The 22,999-nt window shown below is 42.6% G+C and overlaps 2 protein-coding genes across 2 annotated transcripts in view; both read right to left on the bottom strand.

Annotated features, from left to right (window-relative positions):
* Nucleotides 1-200: 200 nt before the first annotated feature.
* Nucleotides 201-9,989, bottom strand: TBR1 (T-box brain transcription factor 1). Its single transcript, XM_047723490.1, has 6 exons — nucleotides 9,131-9,989; nucleotides 8,391-8,545; nucleotides 7,908-8,029; nucleotides 7,207-7,365; nucleotides 5,992-6,053; nucleotides 201-2,728 (listed from the first exon to the last, which is right to left on the bottom strand). The coding sequence occupies exons 1-6, from the start codon at nucleotides 9,820-9,822 to the stop codon at nucleotides 1,870-1,872; spliced, it is 2,049 nt and encodes a 682-aa protein (XP_047579446.1). The 5' UTR covers nucleotides 9,823-9,989; the 3' UTR covers nucleotides 201-1,869.
* A 4,681-nt stretch (nucleotides 9,990-14,670) lies between these two features.
* The window catches only part of PSMD14 (proteasome 26S subunit, non-ATPase 14), a 100,545-nt gene continuing 92,216 nt past the window's right edge, over nucleotides 14,671-22,999 (bottom strand). The window contains exons 11-12 of the mRNA XM_047721912.1: nucleotides 17,547-17,609; nucleotides 14,671-15,086 (exon numbers count right to left, since the gene is read on the bottom strand). Coding sequence (XP_047577868.1) covers nucleotides 14,988-15,086; nucleotides 17,547-17,609 — 162 coding nt within the window. The 3' untranslated portion in view covers nucleotides 14,671-14,987. The remainder of the gene's footprint in view (nucleotides 15,087-17,546; nucleotides 17,610-22,999) is intronic.

Below are 22,999 nucleotides of genomic sequence, written 5' to 3'. Positions count from 1 at the left end.
TCCTAGGGAACTAAGTTACTTGTAAATAAGAAGGAGAAAGTAATTACTGGCAGTGCTATAAAACAAATTCAAGTGGGAAATGGGACCTGATTCCCATTACACAGACTGCCCCATATTCAAGTGGGGTCGGGCTATACTTCCTTAACCCTTAAAAGTAATCACCTATAATAAATTATTTTCAAACTGTAAACTGCTTTCAAACACCATAGCGTTTTACCAGATTTATTTACTTGTTATACACAGACGATACAAACGAGCAAAAAACAAAACGTTTCTCAATGGAGTGTGTACTTGTATAAATTATTCAGTTCACAGACAAAACGAAACAAATATAAAAATCACAACATTAGATTTACAGAAGAGCCAAAATATACACACGTTTAGACCCTGAATTCCTATTAGGAAAAATCCCCCCATGGACTGGAATCTAGATTGAATATTGTGTATGATGCATATTTCACATTAATTTTAAAATACAAATAAAAGTATAGGTTTGCTACACAACATTAGAAATCCTACTAATCTATTTCCAGGGGGATTAATGCTCCTTATCAAATATAACAAGACTTAGAGGGGGGAAAAACCAGTCTTACTTGCATTAATGCTAGTGTTTTCCCAAGGAAGTCAAATTTCAGCTGTTTCTAGGTGGCAGGGAAATCATTTTCAAAACTAAAATGCAGTAAAATATACAACTCACACAATTTATCTTCACTAGACTACACTATAGTTACCAACAATTCAGTCATCTATATCATTAGTAGAATATTCATTACAAAGATTTACAGCATATAAAGGTGGGGGGGACTGAAAAGATATTCAGAAACAGTTTGTCAGCATATTTGGCACCTGCACAGACCAGTAATGGATTTGGCACTTTGGGGAAAAACAAATAAGGCAAAATAATATTGCTGATGTCGAGCTACTCTATGGGGTGGGGGAGGTTGGGGTGGGACATACAACTCCAGTTAACTTTGCTTTGCAGGCATCATGCCACTTAATGGACTTGCCTATGAGGGGACACCTATCCTTTACAGGTGTTCTGTCGGATTCTCCTTAGCTATTTATGTGCATTAGGCACAGAGTAATTATTTCATGCAACGGATTGAGGAGAAGTGAGAAACCCATCATTATCTATCAAGTATTTCACGTTTCCAGAGCCTCTTAGAATATTGTTAATTATCTCACAAGGCAATTTTTTAAAGTGGAGAGGGGGTAGAGAAAATGGCAAAGAAAGGAAAAGAATAGAAAGGTTAAGCGGTGAACTGGTTTTGTGCCTTGACGATGAAAATAAAAACTAGCCATTCGTTACAATAAATTAACACTATATACAGTCATTTCACAGGCTTTGTTCCACTGAAATTATTAACATCCCTACCATCCATCCATCCATCCACTCGGGGATAAGAAAGGACGCGCTGGGTGGGTCCAGGTTCTAGAGTCAACATCCTACGGTTAATGGGGAGGCCGAGACTTGGAGGGTCGGAATCGCTGATGCCTGACAGGACTGCCCAGGTCTCCTAAAGGTGAAGAGTTTCATTACAAGAAAGAGAAGGAGAGGGTGAGAAAAAGACGAGAGGGAGGAGGCTTGTTAGGAGTGTAACTTCACAGAAGGAGAGTTAAGGAGGAAAACCGAAAGGTTTACAGCAAAGTTGAAGGTCGGTGAGCTAACTGCAGAAACTGCTGTGCAAAAAAAGGTTAAAATCAAACTCGGAGACCTGTACTTATTCGTCGCAGACGGTATTCGAGGGCCAAGTGACATGAGGGGGAGCGCGAGGTGGGCCGTGGGGAGGAACAGCTGGGGAGAGCTGCGAGGGGCTGGCTGGGGGGCCGGGCGGCGGCGGGGCGCGGGGCCGGGCGGGCAGGGCCGGCCTAGCTGTGCGAGTAGAAGCCGTAGTAGCCGCCTATGTCCTTGGCGCAGTTCTTCTCGCAGTCCCGCTGGGCCAGCACCTCGCTCTTGAGCGGCGACGAGCTCTCGGACACTGGCGTGTCGGCGGGTGAGATCCGCCTCCGCTTGGCCTGCTCGTAAATCCCCGAGTCGCTCGAGTCGATGGACTTGATGGAGGAGGGTGTCTCGATCCAGCTGGAGTCGGACAGGTCCTTGGGCTTGGCGTCCTCGGCGGCGCCGGGCGGTAGCGGCGAGCGCTCGGCAGCCAGGCCCTCGGCCTCCTCGCCCAGATAGGGGTTGGCGCCCGCCATGCGCGCGGCGGCCGCGGCGCTGTTGGGCCAGCAGGGCAGCACCGAGCCTGACTTGGCGCCGCAGTACTGCGGGGGGCTGCGCGCGCCCCAGCCCGACGGGTCGGCGTAGTAGCCGAGCGGGCGGCCGGTGCAGCCCGCCGCCTGCAGCGGCAGCGCCTTCACGCCCGCCGCCGCGTAGGAGAGCAGCGTGGCCGCGTTGCCCGCGAAGTCCGTGGCTGTGTCGTAGGCCGAGGCGGCGAAGTCCAGCCGGTTGTTGGCCGGGGTCACAAACCAGCGCTGCGGCGACGGCGCGCCCGGGTCCTCGGCCTGCTGCGGCGACAGCAGCCCGTTGGTGTGGGGCACACTGCGGTCCGTGCCCGGCCCGGGGCCCGCGCCCGCACCCGGGTGGAAGCGGGCCTTGGCGTAGTTGCTCACGAACTGGTCCTGCAGGAAAGAGCCGGCCATAGCGTAACGGGCCCCGGGCACGATCTGCGAGCGCGGGGAATCGTTGGGCGAGGGGGTCAGGCGGTCCATGTCGCAGCCAGTGTAGATCCTGCGAGGGAAGGAGAGAGAGAGAGAACCGAGGGGTGGCAGAGAGGTCCCCTCGGGAGGCAAAGGGAAGGCCACCTCCACTTTTCGCCCACCCCCACAATCTCCATCTGTAACTTGCGGTCCAGGGTGGAGACGGACAAAAAGGTCACAGACGGACGTTCTCCCCAAAATAAAATAAATCGTGCAATTGGAAAGAGGTCGATTTGTCTACTCAGGGAGCTAGGCAAAACACAGATCAAGAGGAAGGCTCGCCTGTCCCCTCTCTCTTGAAAGCTGTACAGGGGATCAGAGAGCGGAGCACAGCAGGGGAGTCTCATCCCACTTCTCCAATGTCTGTAGGAACATTAGGGCAGATTTGCCCAGGGACTACGGTGTTATTTGCTCAGTGGGCCTTTTCTGTGCAGTGAGAGTTTCTGGGCAATATTTCTAAACAAGATTCCCATTTTTTCACTCTGAAGAACACTTTCTTCCATTTGATAGACACGTAGGCTATCCAGGTAGTAATCATCAAAGACTGGGCTTCACCAGTCTTCTGAGACTCGAGGACTGCTGCTGGCAGCCTCCACAGTATTTACTGTCCATTGTTTCCCCCGTGTGATCCTTTAACCCCCACCTCTACCAATAATAACAAGAATTACTACTTGGAAATGAAGTCATCAGTCAATAAAATTCTTTTACAAAGAAAAGGTATATATACATTTTTTTCTTTTCTTTTTCTTTTTTCTTTTTGGTAAAGTAAGCTTTACGCCCAACATGGGGCTTGAACTGACCACATGAGATCAAGAGTCAAGAGTGGAACCCAAGATCAAGAGTCACATGCTCTACTGACTGAGCCAGCCAGGGGCTCTAAGAAAAAGGGTTCTGTATGCTGACCTTGTCCTAGCTTTTGAACCATTACTGATAAATAATAATAATAATAGTAAGTAAATAAAAATAAAAATTTAAAAAAAGACAAAAAGCAAAACGGACGAACAAACAAAAAACACCTTTGGGACAAACTCTCACAGTGATTATCAAGCTCCTCCAAGCACTCTCCCACCAATAATAGCTAACCCTTATACAACTTGACTATGTGCCATGCACTGTTGTCTAGGACTATAGATAGTAATTTAGTTAACCATCACAACAATCCTCCCAGTTATGTAGCATTATTATCCCACCTTACAGAGGAGAAAACTGAGGCAAAGGGAAGCTAAATAACTTGCCCACAGACAGTAACTGTGTTACTGGGAATCACCGTAGGTGAAATGAAGATTAATCTAGGCCCTGGGCCTAGAAAATCCCATTAGAATTGAGAAAGAACCAGAGATTGGATCAAGATTGGTAGAAGTGTTTTCTCCTACACATAGACACATGCCTCCTTTTTATTTAGCTCACACATAAATGTTTTAATCTTTAATCAACACACTGTTTTGAGAGAGAGCCTCAGTCTTGTCAGACCTTAATCCTTGGGGGAAGAGATTCCCTGGTGAGTGGCCAAGCAACCTTCTAGTCCCCCTGAACTCTTACTGCTCACCCTGTTTCTCCAAAAGTGATCCATGCTCAACATATCAGCATAAAAGGGCAAAGGGTGGGTGGCATAAGCCATTCTGCTCTCCCCTGTCCCCTAAACCTAAAGTCTCCATTTGTATAGATAAGGAAGCTTTTATGGAAAATATACAGTTTAAGAAACAAAAAGAAGCGATATTTCCTACAGAAGTCAGCCAGAGAAGGGTGGGTGAGGGTGATGCAGGTCCATTCTGCTTACCACACAAAATTTCCCTCCTGAAATTTAATTCCAGCTTCAGATAAATAGAGGGAGGCAGGAAGGGAACATAGCCAGCAAGGTGCAAATATCTTCTCTGTTTACCACAATATTTTAAAAAGAAAAAAAAAAAAAAACAGCCTGCAAAAGATACAGTTTAGATGCCCATCCAGGTCCCAACCCACTTGGGATTACCGAATTGATCTGTGCAAAATAAAATGCTTTGGAACAGATGTTCACAACAGAATTAAAAGCTCAAAACCTACAAGACCCCCTAGTACAGAGACCAGTATCTCTGGCCTCCTGGGCCACACACTTCCCACAGTGCCGGGTCCACATTTTTAGATTGTGAGGACTAGAATAGCTGAGTTTTTATTCTGGGGAGTCATCTCGATGAGGCTTGCTTCCTCAAAACTACTTTTAAGGGAGGCATCTGACTGTTATACAAGGAAATATCAACGATTCTTTTTAGTTTTTCATAAAAAATATCAGGAGGGAAGTTTGTTATCTACCTGGAGACGGAATAGAAACAGCCACTTGTCTATTTCTCCACAAAATTAATCTATTTCTGGTCAAAGACAACTTCGACTTTGTAGCTCTATCCCAGACACTTCATGCAAGCCATGAAATTGAAATTCATGTACCCTTCCCTTTTATGGTCAGAATAAAAGTGGGGAGATTCCGACAATCCAGATTTAGATTTTGCTATATAATACTATCTGAACTCTTGGGCACTATATCTGAACTCTGAGCAAGAATTCTAGAACAAGCACTGAGAACAAGCACTAAGTTTATATCTTCTGCTGTCCCCCAGAGAACATCATTTTGATAGAAAAGACACAAGTTAGGGAAGCCTGGAGAAAAGGGTACCAACACATTTAATTAAAACACGCCTAGACGCAAAAGATAAAAGGAAATAGTTTTCTTTTGAAGCTTATAAATAATACACAGCAACAGCACCTGGGTCCTTCCCAAAGCCTGAAATAACTGTAACAACGGCTCTGCTCATGACCTTGCCTACGGTGGGTGCACATTTTTATTCAGTCCATAGTAAACTTGCACAGGAAAAGCTATTACATAAAACTTGGAAATGGGTAAATAAAAGTCACATATGCCAAGAAGAATGTAACAACTGCCAGAGCCACATGCACTTTCCGGCAGAATCGGGCGGTTTCAGACACAGACAATCTGAGCTGAGCATCTGCAACGACACATACAGCTCCCGCACCCAGGAACCCGGGCAGCTTCACCAGTCAGCCAGCCCCAGAGGCCCGCCAACAACTTTGTAATTCATAAGAAAGATAAAAATAAGTGGAGGAAATCTTTGACCCAAACCACAAAAACACCAAGCCACAAAGTCACCAGAAAGAAAGGGAGCCCACAAAAAGGCAAGGGAAGACCTTGGAAACAGACTTGTCTTCGCACACGTGAGCTTCCAACAGCCTTGTACAGAACAATATACCTTTGACCTAAAGCCCAATTCCACAACTATTTGAGAAGGAAGGTGCAAAACTACTTACGTGTCATAATTATCCCGAAATCCTTTTGCAAAGGGGTTGTGATCTATTTTCAATTGTGTGATCTAGAAAAGACCAAAAAAAAAAAAAAAAAGATTAATATGGTCTCACCTTCTGTGTAGGTGGATTAGGTGTTTATGAATGTATCACCACTTTTTACAGGGGTCTGTGGCCCACAATTTCATTAGGGAGCAAAGGAAAAATTGGAGGGAATGAATAGAAAGGGAAAAAAGCGAACGTTTCATGAAAGTTATGAGGAACATGTTTAAATTAATGATGCCTAACACTAAAGGCTTGCTTTCAATTAGCTCTCCCACGTGTTCTAGGTCAGCTCACATGCACATTTTAAAAATACTTGTTACAAAAAGACAAATCTTTAAGGGGCACTTGAATTCATCACCAAATGTTGCCTATTTTAAGTGTTTCACCACATTTTTTAAAAGTTGGTCACTTCTGATTCACAACCTCAAGAACCCATAACTGCATCTTAAAATCATCTTTAATTTAAAATAAATGCATATTTTCATTTTTGATACTTCCATTTAAGTTAAAAAAAAAAAAACACCGTCACTCCTACTCGTCAAATCAACAGAAGTAAAATAAGTTTTGGCGAACTTGCAAGTGTTGAAGAGGTTCAAGTGCTAAAAAAACTCACTCCACAGCTTCCAGTAATTCGATTTATTGTACTTTTTAGATATATGAATGTGTCTGTTCTTTTGATCGCCCAAAAAGTGACGTTTGTTTATTTTAGCCATCAATTCTGAGAATTTAATTAATTAATTAATTACTTTTAGATAATGCCAAAGCTTGCCAATAATAAAATGCAGGAGAAAATCTGCTTCTTCTCTAAATGGAAGAAGGACTCCAAAAAAAAAAAAAAAAAAAGTCTTGGGTAGGGGGGGCGGGGGGAGAAAGCAAATTTAAATCTCTTCTAGTTTGAGAACTGAATTAAAATTCCCAAAAGAGACCCTACTAGAAATCCTCGGCCCCTCAAAGATGGCCCGTGTGACCCGCGATGGAGACGAATAGGAAGCGTTTTCCCACCGGCAAGGTATTCAGAGAAGGTGCCCAGCAGGCCCCTAGCCCTCCGCCTAAAAGGCGCACCAGAACCAGCTGTTGCTGATGTTAGTGCCCGAACCGGGGATGACCGGGGCTTTGGGCTGGTGCGGGGCGAAGCCGCAGCCGCCCGCCGCGCGCCCAGCCCCCAGGCCTCCTTACATCGGTGTTCTGGTAGGCGGTGACGGCGATGAACTGGGTCTCGGGGAAAGTGAATGTCTGCACGCGGCCAGGCTGGCTGGTGTCCTCCGTGCCGTCCTCGTTCACTTCGACCACATGCAGGCGGGGCTGATACTTGTGCAAGGATTGTAAAACCACCATCTGTCCGGCGGAAAGAAAGGGGAGCGCAGGGCGGCGCGTTAGCGCGGTCAGTGTGCGCTGGGCTGGGGCCGCGGGCCGTGCCGGGGCTGGCTGGAGCCCGCCACCCGGGCTAACTGACCACGGGACTCGTTTGGCTGGTGACTTGTTAGCTGGGGCAGGACCAGCCCTGGTTCCTCCCCGAGCAAAGATCAGCGGAGCACCGGAGGAAAACCGAACCCGATTGCCTGGTCGTCAGGGCCTCCCGATCCGCCTAGCCCTCCTTTTAGGAGGAACAAAGATTTTTACAACCTCCGATCCTGTGGGTTTCCTTCTCGAAATCAATCGAGTATTTGTACAGTTCTTGGGAAGGTCGGGAACTCGGGAATTGGGCGGGGGGCAAGAATAACTTTATAGGAGGGTGGAAATAAAATTTTGAAAAAGGCTTGTTAATGAAGGAAAAAAAATATGTCCATTTTCTCATGCTGATTTAAACTAATGGACTGGATGCTAGCGAGAGACGTGTGGGGATGGTGGGGGCGGGAAGGAGCGCTTGAGCCACTGACCTGCCCATTGTTGTTTGAAGCTCCTTTGTTGTTTGTAAGTTTTAATTTTCCAAAAGAGATTTCTTGGCGCATCCAGTGAGCCCCCGTGTTGGGGGAATCCGGATGCATATAGACCCGATTTCCTAGAGAAAGAAATATGTTGTTTACATTATGCCCTGGGCACTGCCCAGTCCCAACTCCTCACCACGTAGGACACACACACACACACACACACACACACACACACCTTATTCCACAGTGAGGCCCATTAGCTGGGGGTTTTTTAGGCCTCGCTTTCTTCCTATTAACTGGAGATGATTAAAATAGCTTTTGCATAATCCTCCCCCTTCTCGCTGCTCAGTCTGTCCCCCTATCCCCCTCGTTTCCTTTTAGAAGTCATTGGCCGATCGTTTTAAAAGTCTCTCGAGCCAGTCCACAAAGGCTTTAATTAATCATTCTCACCTAAATAAGTGTCAGGAAAATGTGTTAATTGGAAGGACTTGCCTTGCACATTGGTGTCCGCTTTGCCGCAAGGAACCCATTTGCCTCCTTGAAACCTCCAGTGATTGGGATCCGCCAAAATCACATCCACAAAAATATTGTAATGAGCCGTGGGATCGAGACCAGAAATGTTAAAACTTAAAAAAGGAAACATGCGCCTATTTAAATTAAGGGGGGGGGGAGAAAACAAGAGAAAAAAACACGTAAATGTTAAAGATTAAATGCAAGAAGCGCGGCGCCAGATAGCAAAGCAAAACTTGTTCTTCCAGCGTGGATGAGCGAATGTTTGCTGGGTTAGAGAAGGGGTGGTGGGGGGAGGAAAAGATGTGAGGATGAAGTCGGGGAGATCCGCGGGTTAGCTGGAGTGGGGAGTCGGCAGGTGTCACTGCCCAGGTGGAGAGTGAGGTTGGCGACCGCACCTCCACCTGTCCTTGGTTCCGGGCGTTGATGCGTCCCTACAATTTCCCAGCTGCAGGCCCGGACTCTCCCTCTCTTTCGCCTTTCTCCGGCCCCTGACAGGCTCTCTGACCACCTTTCTAGAGCGGAAACCCCCTTACCAACACCACCGCGGCGGTTATACCTTCCACTTTCCCTTTTTCCAAAACCGGCCAACTCCAGGGCGCACCAGAGCGCCTTCCACTCCGCTCCCGACCCCAAAACATCGCTACCGGTTTTAGTCACAACCCGGCGCACTTGCCCCCGGGCCGTGCCTGGAGCAGCGACTGCCAAGAATGTAGCATTACCTTCCCTGTTTGGTGATGATCATCTCCGTTTGGTGGCGGTGAAATTTCAGCCAGAGGGGCCTGTTGCACAGGTACACCTGCGCTTTGCCGGGTACCAGTCCGGGCTGCGTGGAAGAGAACTGGTAGAACGGGGCTCCTTGGTAGGAGTGGCTGTACTGCTGTGGGTAGGGGTAGCCGGCCGCGGGGTAGCCCTGCGGTGAGGAGTTGGACAGGAGGCTGTTGTAGGCTCCGTTGGTGATGACCGGGTGGTGGGCCATGTAGCGGCTGGGACTGCCGATGGAGAAGGCGGGGTGCGCCGGTCCGTGCTGGCCGGGGTACGGGAACATGGCACTGGGAGCAGTGGCCGCAGACTGTGGCTGGCTGGACTGAGAGAGGAGGTAGCGATCTGCAGCAGAGCCATCGAAACTGTGACGAAGCTCAGAGACCCCGTCCAAGACAGGAGAGAGTTTACTTCTCTGGACGTCCCCTGGTGAGTCCTTGGAGTCAGGAAAATTGTCTGTATCTGACTGATTCGTCATCCCCCTGGTAATTTTTTTCAAAGGTGAACTTCTCTCCAGGTTGTCAGTGGTCGAGATAATGGGATGATCGTGCAAGACAAGCTCAGATCCGCCTGAATGTGGGTAGCTGCTGCTCACATTGAGAAATTTCTTGGAGAGCATGATAGAAGGAGAAAGGCAGTGCTCCAGCTGCATAGCTCTAGAACCTGAACACTCGCCCTCCTGTCCCTGGTTTTTAAAGTCCTATTTATCATAAACTAGAAATCCACAGACCCCCTCACTAGACAGAAAGCACTTCAACCAGCAAATGCTTCTCAAAGGTTTGATTTACTTTTTTTTTTTCCCTGGGAGAAGAGATTGGCCAATTGACACTATGCAGCAATCAGAAAAGGCTCACTTTTGATCTTGCTGCTTGTGCAGCCGATGAAACGGCTCCTGCCATTGGTTAACTGCTGACAGTAATTTAATTAGATAGACATTAATTAGGATAATCACCTGGCTCCTGGTCGCGACGATCATGGCAAATTGAAGGGGATGATTTTATTGTTGGCTTGGGGGGTGGGGAATGTGTGTTGGCTTTACGTGAGCACTGTTGTGTCACCTTTAAGCTTTGTGACCACTGCTTTAGGAAGATTCAAAGATGTGCAATTTACTAAACATTTTCCTACCTTCCCCCCACCTCCCTCCTCTCGAGCCGAGGGGCGGAGGAGGGAATTCGATGATGCTAGGAGACTTTTCGGATCTGAATGAGCCAAATATTCAGTTGAATGTAACGATTTCAAGTGCAAAGTATACAAAGCGCGAGCCGGTGGCCTCTTCTCGCCCTGTAAAAGTTCCAGAGTCTGTCTTTTCCAGTTAATACAGAAGCACAAAACACCTGAGCCAGTCCTTTGTGAGCAGGTCCTGCGTGTCCTCCGCGAACCGCCCCCCACCACGCACACCTTTTTAACCACATACATAAATAAATAAATCATTGCTGCCGAGAGCCACGGCGACGAAAGTGAGCGGGAGTGGGGGGGGGGAGAAGTGGGGGCGAAAAGCTGCAACTCACCCACCCATCCACCCACCTCGGGAAGGTTCGGTTTCTTGCTTGAGCACAGAAACAGTAACAATCCATGATCACCTTTTTAAGTTTTGAAATAATCATAAGCTGTCGGGCTGAAGTGCCTTAATGTATTTGCAGTGATGTTTACGAGGTCTTTCCTAAATATTTTATCAGCGAGCTTGGTTGCCGATTATCTGAAGAGCATCTAACTGGGGGCAGGCGCCATGCATGCCGCGCGTCCCACTGCACTTCCTTCTCTCTGAGGTACTGGCTTGGCGACAAGGTTCAAAAGCCTCGCCAGGAAAAGAAAGGGCCCAGTCCTCGTGCAAATGGGTTCGCTGGAAGCGCTGATCTGGGGAGACAGAGTGGAAGTGGTGTCAACGCAGTGATCGATACCGAAGACGTGTGTGTGTCTGTGTGTGTGTGCGTGTGTGTGCAACGTTTATATAATCTGGAGGGGAGGAAAAAAAAAAACATGCCAGTAAGTTTAAAATGAGGGAGAATCAGCGGAGGAACAGAGAAAATAACCAATTTAAAAGGATGTTGGCACAAATAAATAGCACGAGGCCCAAAGCGACCCTGGGATGTCGGAAGAAATCTCCCAGTTCTGGCTCTGGAGAGGAACCCAGCCCTGGACCAGAGGGCCGAGAGCACAGAGGCTTTATCCGCCCCAAGTTGCTTCCGGTGGCGGCACCCGCCAATCTGCCCTCCCGCGGCTTTCCCCGGGACGCCGAGCCGCGCGGGAAGGAGGAGGAGGAGCGCGGCGGGAGCTCAGTTGGGCCCCGCAGGCTGGCCGACAGGCGGGCGGGCTCCGCGCCGAGCACTGCACGGGCTGGCAGCCTGAGCGGCCCTCCCCGCGCCCGGCCATCCGCCCGGCTCTGGTTCATTGTCTAACGTCCCCGAGCGGCCTGAGCTGAGGCTGCCCAGCTCCCCGGCGGTCCCGAGAGGCAGCCGCCGCCCAGGAGACTCAGGGAGCTTGGGGAGAGCCGCGCTGGCGCAGACGCCAGGGGCACACACTCTTGTGGTGGCAGAGGCACGGCCCGGGAACCTCCGCCCGGTCAGTCCTCCTCGGGGTTCGGCACCTGCCTGACGGAGAGCGGCTCTGGGGACGTTGGGTGGGTCCTAAACTTGGGCAGAGAGGGGTTAACTAGACTCGACTTCCGCCTAGGCGGGCGCCTTTTTAAAGAGCGCTGCCTCAGTGGGCCGAACGGTCAGCGCGGAGCCCAGCCTGAGTCCCCCCAACCCCCCAAGGCGGGCTGGGCGCCTTGGCTGCAGAGGGCACCAGCTGTGGCCTCCAGCAGGGCGCCACCAGCCAGGCCCAGCGCCGACGGCTCTGGGCTGGACAAGTGGGTGACCAGATGTCCGACTGAAGCCGAGACAGTTTTCTGAGAGAAAAATACAGCCAGGCCCATTTTTCTCTTCGGAAGCAAATCTCAGCTCCTGGCCATGAAGATTCATCAACAAGCAGGGCCTTGGCTGTTCAGGCATCCGGGTGCGGGGGAGGGGAAGGAGCTATGACACTGTTTGACACTTGTTTTTTCTGCCCTTTACCTTTCACCACCATTTCTCCTGAGTGGTTTTTGCCCAACTTTGGCTATTCTTGTTTTCTCCTTTCTTCGACCATTAACTTCTTTGTCTCTGAGAGCCTCTCTATCCCCTGCTTCCAAGGTTACCCTCCACCCCTTTCTCAGTGGGACAAGAGACTTAAGTTGGTAGCCAAAAAGGCTCTTGAAGGCCTTCTCATGTTCTCATTCGTGGCATCCTGAATTAACTTTTTAAAGAATGAAGAATGCAAAACTGAAATGTTAAAGTGTAGAAAGGGAATAGAGTGCACCTTCCTCAGTTTTTAAGGAATCGGAATAGGAAATAAATGTGCATTCTGACTTTAGATTATCAGTACTAAATTCAGTGATTCCTCATTACAGGCTGTATCTTGAACTTACATAATCTTAAAAGGGAAAACTAACTTTCCTCAAGATCAGCACACCTGCTCTTGAGCCATACTTGCGTGCAGCAGAGATTCTCAGACTTTAAAGTGCATGTGAACCATGCCAGGATTCTTGATTTTTGATTCAGGTCTGGAGTGGGGGCCTGGATTGTGTATATATAATGAGCTCCCAGAAAAGCCAGGTGCTCCTGGTCCAGGCAGATCACACTATATATTGAGGTTGGAGCTTTCAGTGGCCCCATGTTAGTCAAAGAGGAAAGCAGGGATATCTCTGTACTAGAGGCAAGCAGGAGTTTGGGTTCTTGCGCTGCTTTAACGCTGCATAATAGATGGGTAAAAATGCGCACATAAGCACATACACACCTTATTGAGCTTGTGATTAAATAAGTCATTTCAATGCCCAACTGGACCTGAGCCACCAGACTGCTGCTAAAATAGCTGTACATTCCAGGACAAAAGTGTTCAACAAGACTCAGGGCACCTAATTTTCATCCATTCCAAATCTCCAAAGAAAATGCAGGTTTTTACTAGGAGGGATCCTGGTGAGGTTTTGAAATTGGGAATGTTTCCAACATGAACCAAGTAGGAGAAAGTGGTACTGGTTGTGGGGAGTGCAAGATGGTGAGGTGATCAAATAAGAACAAAAGGCAGGCATTGTGCAAGCAACCTCAGGAGATGTTTTCAGCAGAATAAAATGAAAAACAAAAGGAAGTATTTCAAATGGAATGTTGAGAAGAGCCTCCAGATTACTGAGGCCTTCTTCTAAGGGCATACTGTATGAAAAAAATCTTGGCTAGCTCTAATGAATATCTGTGAAATAAACCATAGAACCCTATTTATGTAAAGGGAAAAATCATGTACCCCAAAAAAGTCTGCACACAAGATTAAATTAGGCAAAAGGAAAACTTCTGCTAACTTCCACTTACATTTTAATTGTAAAAGGTTAGCTGTTGTAATCTCAGCAATTAAATTAATACATATTACATGTCCTACATAAAACATACTATGACTATATATAAGAGAAAAAGCCACAGGACAAACAAATGCTCAGAATACCTCTCATTCCACCAAAAAAGAGACTGTGAAACACAGTGGGAACTTAAGCCATTTCTACTTTTAGTTTCTGGTAACTGTTCATTAGGCAACCAATAAGAGCCTGGGAATTTTTCAAATAGGACAGTAATTTGGTCTACCACATTTCTACCACCTCTGGTAGGGGTGAAGTCTAAATTCCAAGTCCCCAAAGTAAAACCCTCTTTTAATGAAGCCTTAGAAACAAACATTTTTACCATATTTTCACAAAGGGTACAAACAAGAATTAAATCTACCTTCATGTTTTCCCATACTCCTTGGTGTACCCAGAATGGTGCTGTGCCATGAGTATTAACAGGGGCAGTTATTTATGTGTATCGGGTTAGAAACAGATTGAGGGATAAGGTCATCTATAAAACCTGCCATTAGTCAAATTTTTGTCTTTCTCAGAAAACTGAGTACTTTCAAGTTAATTTGGGAAAGATGAGAGAAAACAACAACAAATTATTTCTTATGTTCTCATGATACTAAACTCACATTATGGTGACTTTTCTTAATTTGCTTTGAAGAGATTATATTACCTTCTATGGCAGTCTTAGCTAAAAGTCTAGTGGAGTTTGCAGCAGGCAACTCCCAGAGAGTCTCAACATTGGTAGAATGTACTCTTTAAAAAAAAAAAAAAAAGTCTGAATTAACATTGCCTCTTTTTCTTCTTAAATGTACTCTCCTGAAACCCTGGAAAGTATAATATGTTAAGATATTGATTATACAATATTAGTTTGCCACAGATACTTTTAATAAAATATGTCAACATTTTTTTCCGGGTTACTCACTAATGGTGTAGCAACTCCTTAATGGCAATGACTTTACATTTGTTAAGTTTTGTTATCACACTGATGTTTTATGTGTTATAAGATCTTAAATTGCAAAGAGAAACGTATCTTTGTGTGAGATTTCGAGAGCACTGTCAAATGTTATTCTGTCAATTCCACCCAGTGCCAAAAAACCTCAGGAGACATAGATTGTAAATGTATTTTATTTTGTAAGCAACAATCAAAATATATTTGTGTTACTGATTTCTTCAAATATTAAATGGGATCTTAACAAAATTTGTCCACTTTGATGTATTCTTATACAACTTTGGAATCTGCAAAGACCCTGACTAAAGAAACAGAAGTAATTGCACAACTGAGACTGAAGGTGTTACAGTGCTGCAAATGATGCCAGATGTCTTACATTTAACCAAACACACCTTCAGAGGTCCCTTGATTTTGAGTATTAGGAACAATAGAGGAATATATGCTGGAAGTATCACCAATAGCTTTTTGCATTGTTTTATTTAAATACGACAGTATCCAACATAGCTGCTAAACACTGGACAATATTTGAAGTCATAAGTACATCCACATGTTCCTCCAAATGACGTTTGGGGTCCTAAATAAAAAATAAGGAAAGAAAAAGAAAAAAAGAACCATATTACTGATAGAAGAATTAGTTTAAGTAGTTGAAACTGGTAAAGAAAGCCAAACCTAAATTTATATATATTTTACAATTTAATTTTCCTAAAATATTGTTATATCCTTAAGATTCCTAAATGTATTAAAAAATTAAGTACCTGATAAAATAGATTACACAATGAAAAACTGATTTACATAATCAATGCTATAACTCTATACCAGAAATTATAAAGAGTAACAAAAAATTCTATACAGCCGCAGCTCCAAATACATCCAATTTTTTTAAAAGCAAAGTATAAGCATTTATAAGTGTGCATAAGCCCAAGTACGTGTGCATACTTTCTGCCATTCATATTTATCGACTGTCTGAGGGGTTCTTATTACTCAAAGCAGATGTACCAACAGGTAAGAGTTCAATGTGAATTCTTTCTCATCACTTCCTCTGTAATTTTAATTTAAATTTAATTCCTGTATAAATTTAATATTTCAGGGAAAAGTACATTAAATGACTTAGGAAAGATTCTTAGATCAAAAGTCACTGTTCCTTGTTTAAAAATTTAAATACAATGTTAGGATACACATATTTTACATGTATATGATATGTACAAAATAATGTTAAGAATACATATTTTCTGTAGCTATTTTGAAAAAATAAAGTATCAGAAAATATATAGGTACAATCTTTTAACTGAAACCTGATCAAATCTATATTTGAAACATTTGAGTTAAAAATGAGCCTTAAAATAACATTGTAACAAAGGAAGTTAAATTAAAACGCTTAATTTATGTTTAAGGCTGAGCTGAATGAAGTATTTCAGCTAAATGTGAAAGCTTTAAAATATATATATTGCAAATTAAACTCTAATTTAAAGCATTATTTTTGTGTGGGTATTGCTACAATACCCAAGACTCCTAACTTTAAATAAATGCTCATCACTGGAATTATTTCTTGGCTGTTCTTTTCTAAATTACAATTTCAATACATTCTTGATTTCCTTAAAGAACCCAGAGATGCAACATGCTACAAATAATTTCAAGTAATTAGACCACGTATTACACTTTCTTTATTTCAGGAATAAGCCTTAGGACATTTTAGGTGGATGTATCTGAGAAAGACTGGCAGGAGAAAAAGATAGTGATCTGATTCCACTACAGACAGTGTTGCTTTTGCCACGCAACAGGCTAAACCAGTGAAGAGCTAGATTAAGAAAAATGATTCTGATGATTATTCATCTTTGTCCATTACATATTTTTCAGCATCACTTTTAATTAAGACCTTTTATTTGTTGCTGTTAAAATAAAATCTACATGGTAGCCTCAGAGGCATTTATACAAAAAACAGTGGGTTCTATAAAGTGCAAGACTCCAAGCTGGTGATCTAGTAACATATATTAGACTACAATAAGTAGTAGGAAAAGACTAGGTAACTAGATCACACAGGATGAGAGAATAAGATGAACTACACTTCATTTTGTTTGGGGAGAGTTCTAGCTGTTTTTACATTATAATATTCAGAATGTAGTGGATTTAATTTCACTAATTATGATATTTAAGTCAGACCTTTGCCCCTACTGCACTGTTGGAGTAACTAGTTGTATAGTGAATTGGTAACACACTTCCTTCAGTTATCTACATTACTTCTTGTGGCAGCTGGGTGATTCTTAGAGATTTCCCATCCAAGAATGGTCCTGGCCCAAACCTACATAGCTTGTGAGATGTGATGGGATCAGAGCATATGGTAGGATGGCTGAAAGCAAAGACAGCTTAGTGTCTTGCATCTGAAATATCAAGATTCTGCCAACATCAGCAATATGATAACCATGTTCCATGAAATGAAAAAAATGTAATCAACATTCTTTTAAAAACAGTCTAATTAATCTGTAGATTCTTTTAATTGGTTGGTGTGTTCCCCCAACCCTCGGAAAATAGAAACTAAAATATATATTTCATCTTGGAAATGTGAAAGAGCAAATACTTAAAACCCTTTCTCTTCACTCACTATAATCCAATGGTGCTCTCAGCCTTCTCAGGAACATTACCTACATACTGAAGCCTACATACTGACAAACTGTATCATTTAAAAAACTGTTACATATGTAAGAAATAAACCATTCTATTATCTTCACTGATAATATTATTTCAAGTAAAAATAATACCTGAAAAATTAACTCAGGATATGTTTCCTAATTTATTTCTAGTATATTATTTTCACTAAAGACAGTACCTCACAGATCTATTTGTGACTTCACTATATATGGCAAACAGAATATGACATCAAGTAATTCAGTGACCTTTAAAATTAGCATCATATTTACATGACAAAAGAAAAATGTAGAGTGAACAAACAGGGAAAAAAATCATACAGGCCCTAAAACAGTTTTAACTCTACAAGAGCACATTATTATGCGACTGCGTAACCTATTACGGTATACCTCACCTGCTTGCCAACATTCTTTATTGCCAGCTGTTCAGGTGTCATCTTATCTTCTTCTTCTACAGCCTGTGAATGAAACACAAAGGACAGAGTTTCAAATTCTAAATCTACTTTTTCCACTGCAGAATACTCACTGAAGACAATGGTGATCATAATTTTCATTCACAGAACCTTTTACTCACGTGACTTATTAAACAAAAAAGAAAGTGTGCTAATCTTCCAAATAACCCTAAGCGTAATAAAAACTATTACCACCATCATTTATTTTTATTTTTTTAAATTTTTAAAATTTGTTTGATTTTTATTTGAGAGAGAGAGCATGAGAGAGCACAAGAAGGGGGAGTGGCAAAGGGAAAGGCAGGTTTCCGACTGAGTAGGGACCCCCAGCTCCACGTGGAGCTCGGTCCCAGGATAAGGATCAAGACCAGAGCCAAAGGCAGACACTTAACCGACTGAGCCACCTAAGCACCCTACCACCATCATTTTGAAAACAGACTTAAGAAATACATAAAAGACATTGAATATGTCAAACTGGACCACCACTTGGTAGTATTCACCATCTGGAAACTGTTACAGAATTCTTTGAAGGATGGCTAAAACGGAAGAGAGAAGTAACTAAGGCAGTTGCTTATGGCACCATGGTGCTAACTAGTCCTATGGTCTTCTCTTCCTTGTCCTACTTTCTTTACACCTCTGCCCCAACTTCCCATTTTTTGGTCTCCTTTTTCTTGTCAACTGTCACACCCAGTATCTCTATAACTATCAGCAGCTCTTAGGATCAAAGAAGCTGCTGCCTTTTGATCCACTTAACAAATTATATAGTTTTCTCCCTTCATAATTCTAAATATTTAAATCTCTAAAAGTAGCACATGTATTCAGAAAAAAATCTCACTTTTCCATGACTGATCTTTAGTAATCATGAAGAAAACAGAGTAATCTGAAGTTTTCAACAGGAAAAACTCACCTGAATAAAAAGCCAAATCAAGTAAAAATTAAATAAACAAAACAATAGACACAAACCATTTTCTACTATCCTCAGTTACAAACTCTTACATGTATGACCATAACTTTTCTAGCAAGTTCTTACAGAATAATTACAGCATATAGATTAGCTACCATCACTGCCCCCTCTCTCAACAACAGTGCCACCATAAAACGTCTTTATCAAGAAGGAACCTCTTTTAGAGTACGTTATGTTTCTGTTTGAAGCCAGGACTCTAAATCAGGTGAACTCCTGGTCTATGATTTATTCACAGCATCTGATAAATGGAAAACAAAGAAAACTGAAGGATCATCAACCTTAAGAAATACCACCACAGCACTTACCACAAATATGATTACAAAAGATGAGATGGTGGGGGTGGAAAGCAGGAAACCAAAATCCCAGTGAGGGTTAGATTTGGATACTCTAAACTTAATAATCTCGCAGCTGCCAAATTTCTTCATGTGTGAACAATGAACATGTAGGAAATGCAATCATGAGACACTTCCCATAAACTGGGAAGTTTGGCTGCATTTCACACCTTCTTAATAGTTTTGTAAACAGAGAACTTGAAAATGAGCAAAGATGGCAAGTGTCTAATTTTATAAATGGACAAACTATCTAGAGAATTTTCCCCAGTAGAACCTGCCTAAAGAGAAAAGATGGTGAATAAGTACTGTATCTCCAGATTATTAGAGGATACTTATTTACAACATATCATTAAGAAAATACATTCATGACTCATAAAACTGGAAGAAGGAAAAATAAAAGCTAATAACACTCCAAATCTAGAATTCCCTAGATAGAGAATATGTTCATTTTCAGAGTCAGATGTCGCTCCTATTATGCTCAGCTAGTTAAAAAAGTATCACTTAAATGGGAAATTGCTTCTCCCACTATCTCAATACTTTACGTATATAAAAACAGGAGCAACACCTAAAAAGCTTGTTTTTCTCAATTACTTCTACAAATCATGACACTGTACCTTACCAACTTGAAAACATTATTGGATGAATGGAACAATTCACATAAGTTTGTACTCTGCATTCATTCAGTGTTAGCTGCTCTATGCACATGTCAAAAACAGTACAGTATTGGAAGGAGGTAAGAGTTTTGGAATTTGGCTCAAAGTACCAGTCAATGTACAAATAGTTGTTACAAAGTATTCTGGAGTACTGCAAATATCAATGATCGTAGGTATGCAAAGATGAAAGTCAAAAAGCACTTAAAGCATTGACCTTATTTAAAAAGTTAAATAGAATGTAAAAAGTTCTAACTTAGTTTTTAAAACCTTTTATATCATTTAACCACTTTACCAATTAGTTTTTCCATTTCCAATAATTAAAAGAGTTCACAAACTCTTTGAGAAGTGCAGATGGTAAAAAGTACTCCCAGCCATAGATGCCATCTGGAAAATGAGGAGCAGCTGTAGATTTAGGCATATACTAAGGTTGCAAACCCCCATGACAAAGAATAAGCACATCTTTTTCATTCTAAGATAGACCAGATCAGACCAGATCATCACATCAAACCCCTAAGTATTTTCTCCACTTACCTAAGCCACCTATATCTCATCTACGATCTGGGCAAGACCAGTTTGTCTTCATTCATAGTTCTAATCTGGCTAGTCACCAGGAAAAATTAAGAAATGGTAGCAGCAGAAACAAATGAAATTCAGGCACAGGCAGTGTCCTCACTAGGGGAACTTCTGTGTTTATGGCAACTTCTGTGATTTGGCATCAAATTTTGCTTTTGCATTCATGCTCTTCGGTTTACTCAACCAACAAAAAAGCACTGAAAATGTTTGTGGCTATTCACACTAGAAACGTTTTTAACAGTTTATCAACAAAGACCCCCAGATGGCTATCCCATCATGCACGGTCTGCACAGTTCTAAGAAATTCCTAGAATTTGGTCTGTTATGTTATCATAATCCCCTCAGATGTACCCCCATCTTAAAGAGTCTTTTATGAAACCCATTAACTTCATTCTTTTTTTTTCTGGTGATGGTCAAATTTCTTAAATGGAAAACCTGTATCTTAGATTCTACCATTTAACTTACCCCTTAATAAATATGGACTGGGTTCTTTGCTCTTCATTAACACTCTTTTAAGGATCTCCACCATGTAAATTCCAACAAACTCAGTTTTCTTGAACTTTCTGAACACCTTTAAGAGCTTCTCCAATACCTGTTTTCTCTTCTAATCCTTTAACCTCTCTGCTTTAATGACATCATGTCCCTTATTCTACTTTATACTTCTCTAGGCCTTGGGCTGCTTCTTTTCCCTTTGAAATGTTAACTTTCTTCACTCTATAACATGTCATAATCTCTTTTAAGCACATGCTTTCTAAAATCACATATATGGGGCGCCTGGGTGGCTCAGTGGGTTAAGCCGCTGCCTTCCGCTCAGGTCGTGATCTCAGGGTCTTGGGATAGAGTCCCGCATCAGGCTCTCTGCTCAGCAGGGAGCCTGCTTCCCTCTCTCTCTCTACCTGCCTCTCTGTCTACTTATGATCTCTCTCTGTCAAATAAATAAATAAAATCTTAAAAAAAATTAAAAAAAAAAAAAAAGAAATTATAGTTCAGCTTGTTGAAAAAATTTCTATGGCAAAATCTATTTGATGTCTAGCCCAACATATATTTTCCCCTTCTTTTACGGGAAAACAAAAATTTTTCCCTTCTTCCCCTGATTTTAGTAAAGAAAATGTTTCCAGGTAAAAGACCACACTATATAACCTTTCTCAAAGCAAGGTGTGTCCTTTTGAGTTCTGCCAATGAAATATAATCAGAAATGCAGCTTGGGAGGCCTTAAGAAAGGATTGTGAAAGGGAATTGATCTAGCTGGAAAGTAACCCCTTTTGGCCCTTCCTTTTTTACCTGTTGCTGGGAATTCGGATGGAATGGCTAAAGCTCTAGCAATCACTGTGAATCATGAGGATATTTACAGGATGGAAGCCAATATAAGGGAAGGGGAGCAAAAGATAGAAAGAATCTGCGTTTGGGGTACCTGGGTGGCTCAGTCAGTTGAGCATGCGACTCTTGGTTTCGCTCAGGTCATAGTCTCACGGTCGTGGGACTAAGTCATGCTCCACAGTCAGTGGAGAGTCTGCTCGAGATTCTCTCTCTCCTTCTCCCTCTGCCCCTCTACCCCTGTGTACTCTCTCTCTTCTCTTTCTCTCTCCCTAAAATAAATAAGTAAGTCTTAAAAAAAAAAGAAGAAGAAGAAGGAATCTGGGTTCATGATGACTTCAAAGTTTTATACTGGACTTGAGGTGCCAGAAACCTTCATTTCTTTTTTTTTCCTTTTTTTGAGATCTACATTTCTATCTTTTTGAAGCCACTGCTATTTTGAGCTAACACAATCTTAGATATACGTAACACCTGGTTAATGCAAAAACTGAAATAATGCAGGGTTTACACAAAGGATATCATTTCTCTGCTTTCCACCTTTGAGGTGACAGTGTTAACAAAATATGTTGAGATAAGTAAGTGGGAGACAGACACGTATCCTTTTTTTTTTTTTTTTTTAATTTTTATTCATTTGAGAGAGAGAGAGAAAGAGCACAAGTAGAGGGCAGAGGGAGGAGAAGCAGACTTCCCACAGAGCAGGGAGCCCCACATAGGGCTTGATCCCAGGACCCCAGGATCACGACCTGAGCAGATAGCAGACAGAAGGGACTTAGCCACCCAGGTCCCCCAAGATAGGTATCTTTTAAAAGGAAAGGGAAAGTAACATAGGAACTTTTCATGTTGTTCTATAATTTAATTTTTTATATAATAGCGGGTTGTAAATATTTCTCTAAGTTGGTACTTGAAGAATTTTATTCTTCATAATAAACACTTAAAAAAGAACATATTAGTTTTAAGAGTTATATGCATTTAAAATTGAAAGATGGCCTCAAAAATGTTATGTCACTTTTACTTACCCACTACTGATACATTTTCCCAAATTGTTTTTTATATTTGAAAAGAAAAAAATTCTATTTAAAATTTTAATTTTTTTCTTTGACCACTTAATAAGGTTGAACTTGTCTTTTCGTGTTTATATTGCCATTTGTTTTCAGTGAGTTTTCTAGCTCTTTTTGTCCAAATTATTGTTTTTCAAAACTATTTTATAGGGATTCCTGGATATTATGCATCTTTTGGGTACGAGTTCTTTCTGTGTTACCAATACAAATATTTTCTCCCAGCTGACTCCTAATAAGCATTCCATAAATGTTAGTTATTATTTTTATTGCAGATAAACTTTACTGTCAAGTTACTGAAACTTCAAAAACTCACTGATATTCTTACTAGCATTAAAATAATCTTTGGGAAGCTTGACAGTGGCTTTGCCACACTGAATCTTCCTATTTGAAAACGAGGGAATCTATTCTCAAATGTTTTTAGCATTATTCAAATAAAGTCATATACATTTATACACTTATTTCTTATGGTAATTCTTTTGTAATTCTGGATGCTGTGAATTGATTTG

Source organism: Lutra lutra, chromosome 3 (genome assembly GCF_902655055.1).
Source record: "Lutra lutra chromosome 3, mLutLut1.2, whole genome shotgun sequence".
NCBI classification, from domain to species: Eukaryota; Metazoa; Chordata; class Mammalia; order Carnivora; family Mustelidae; genus Lutra; species Lutra lutra.
The sequence above is the reverse complement of the archived record's forward strand: the minus strand, read 5'-3'. Positions and strand labels throughout refer to the sequence as shown.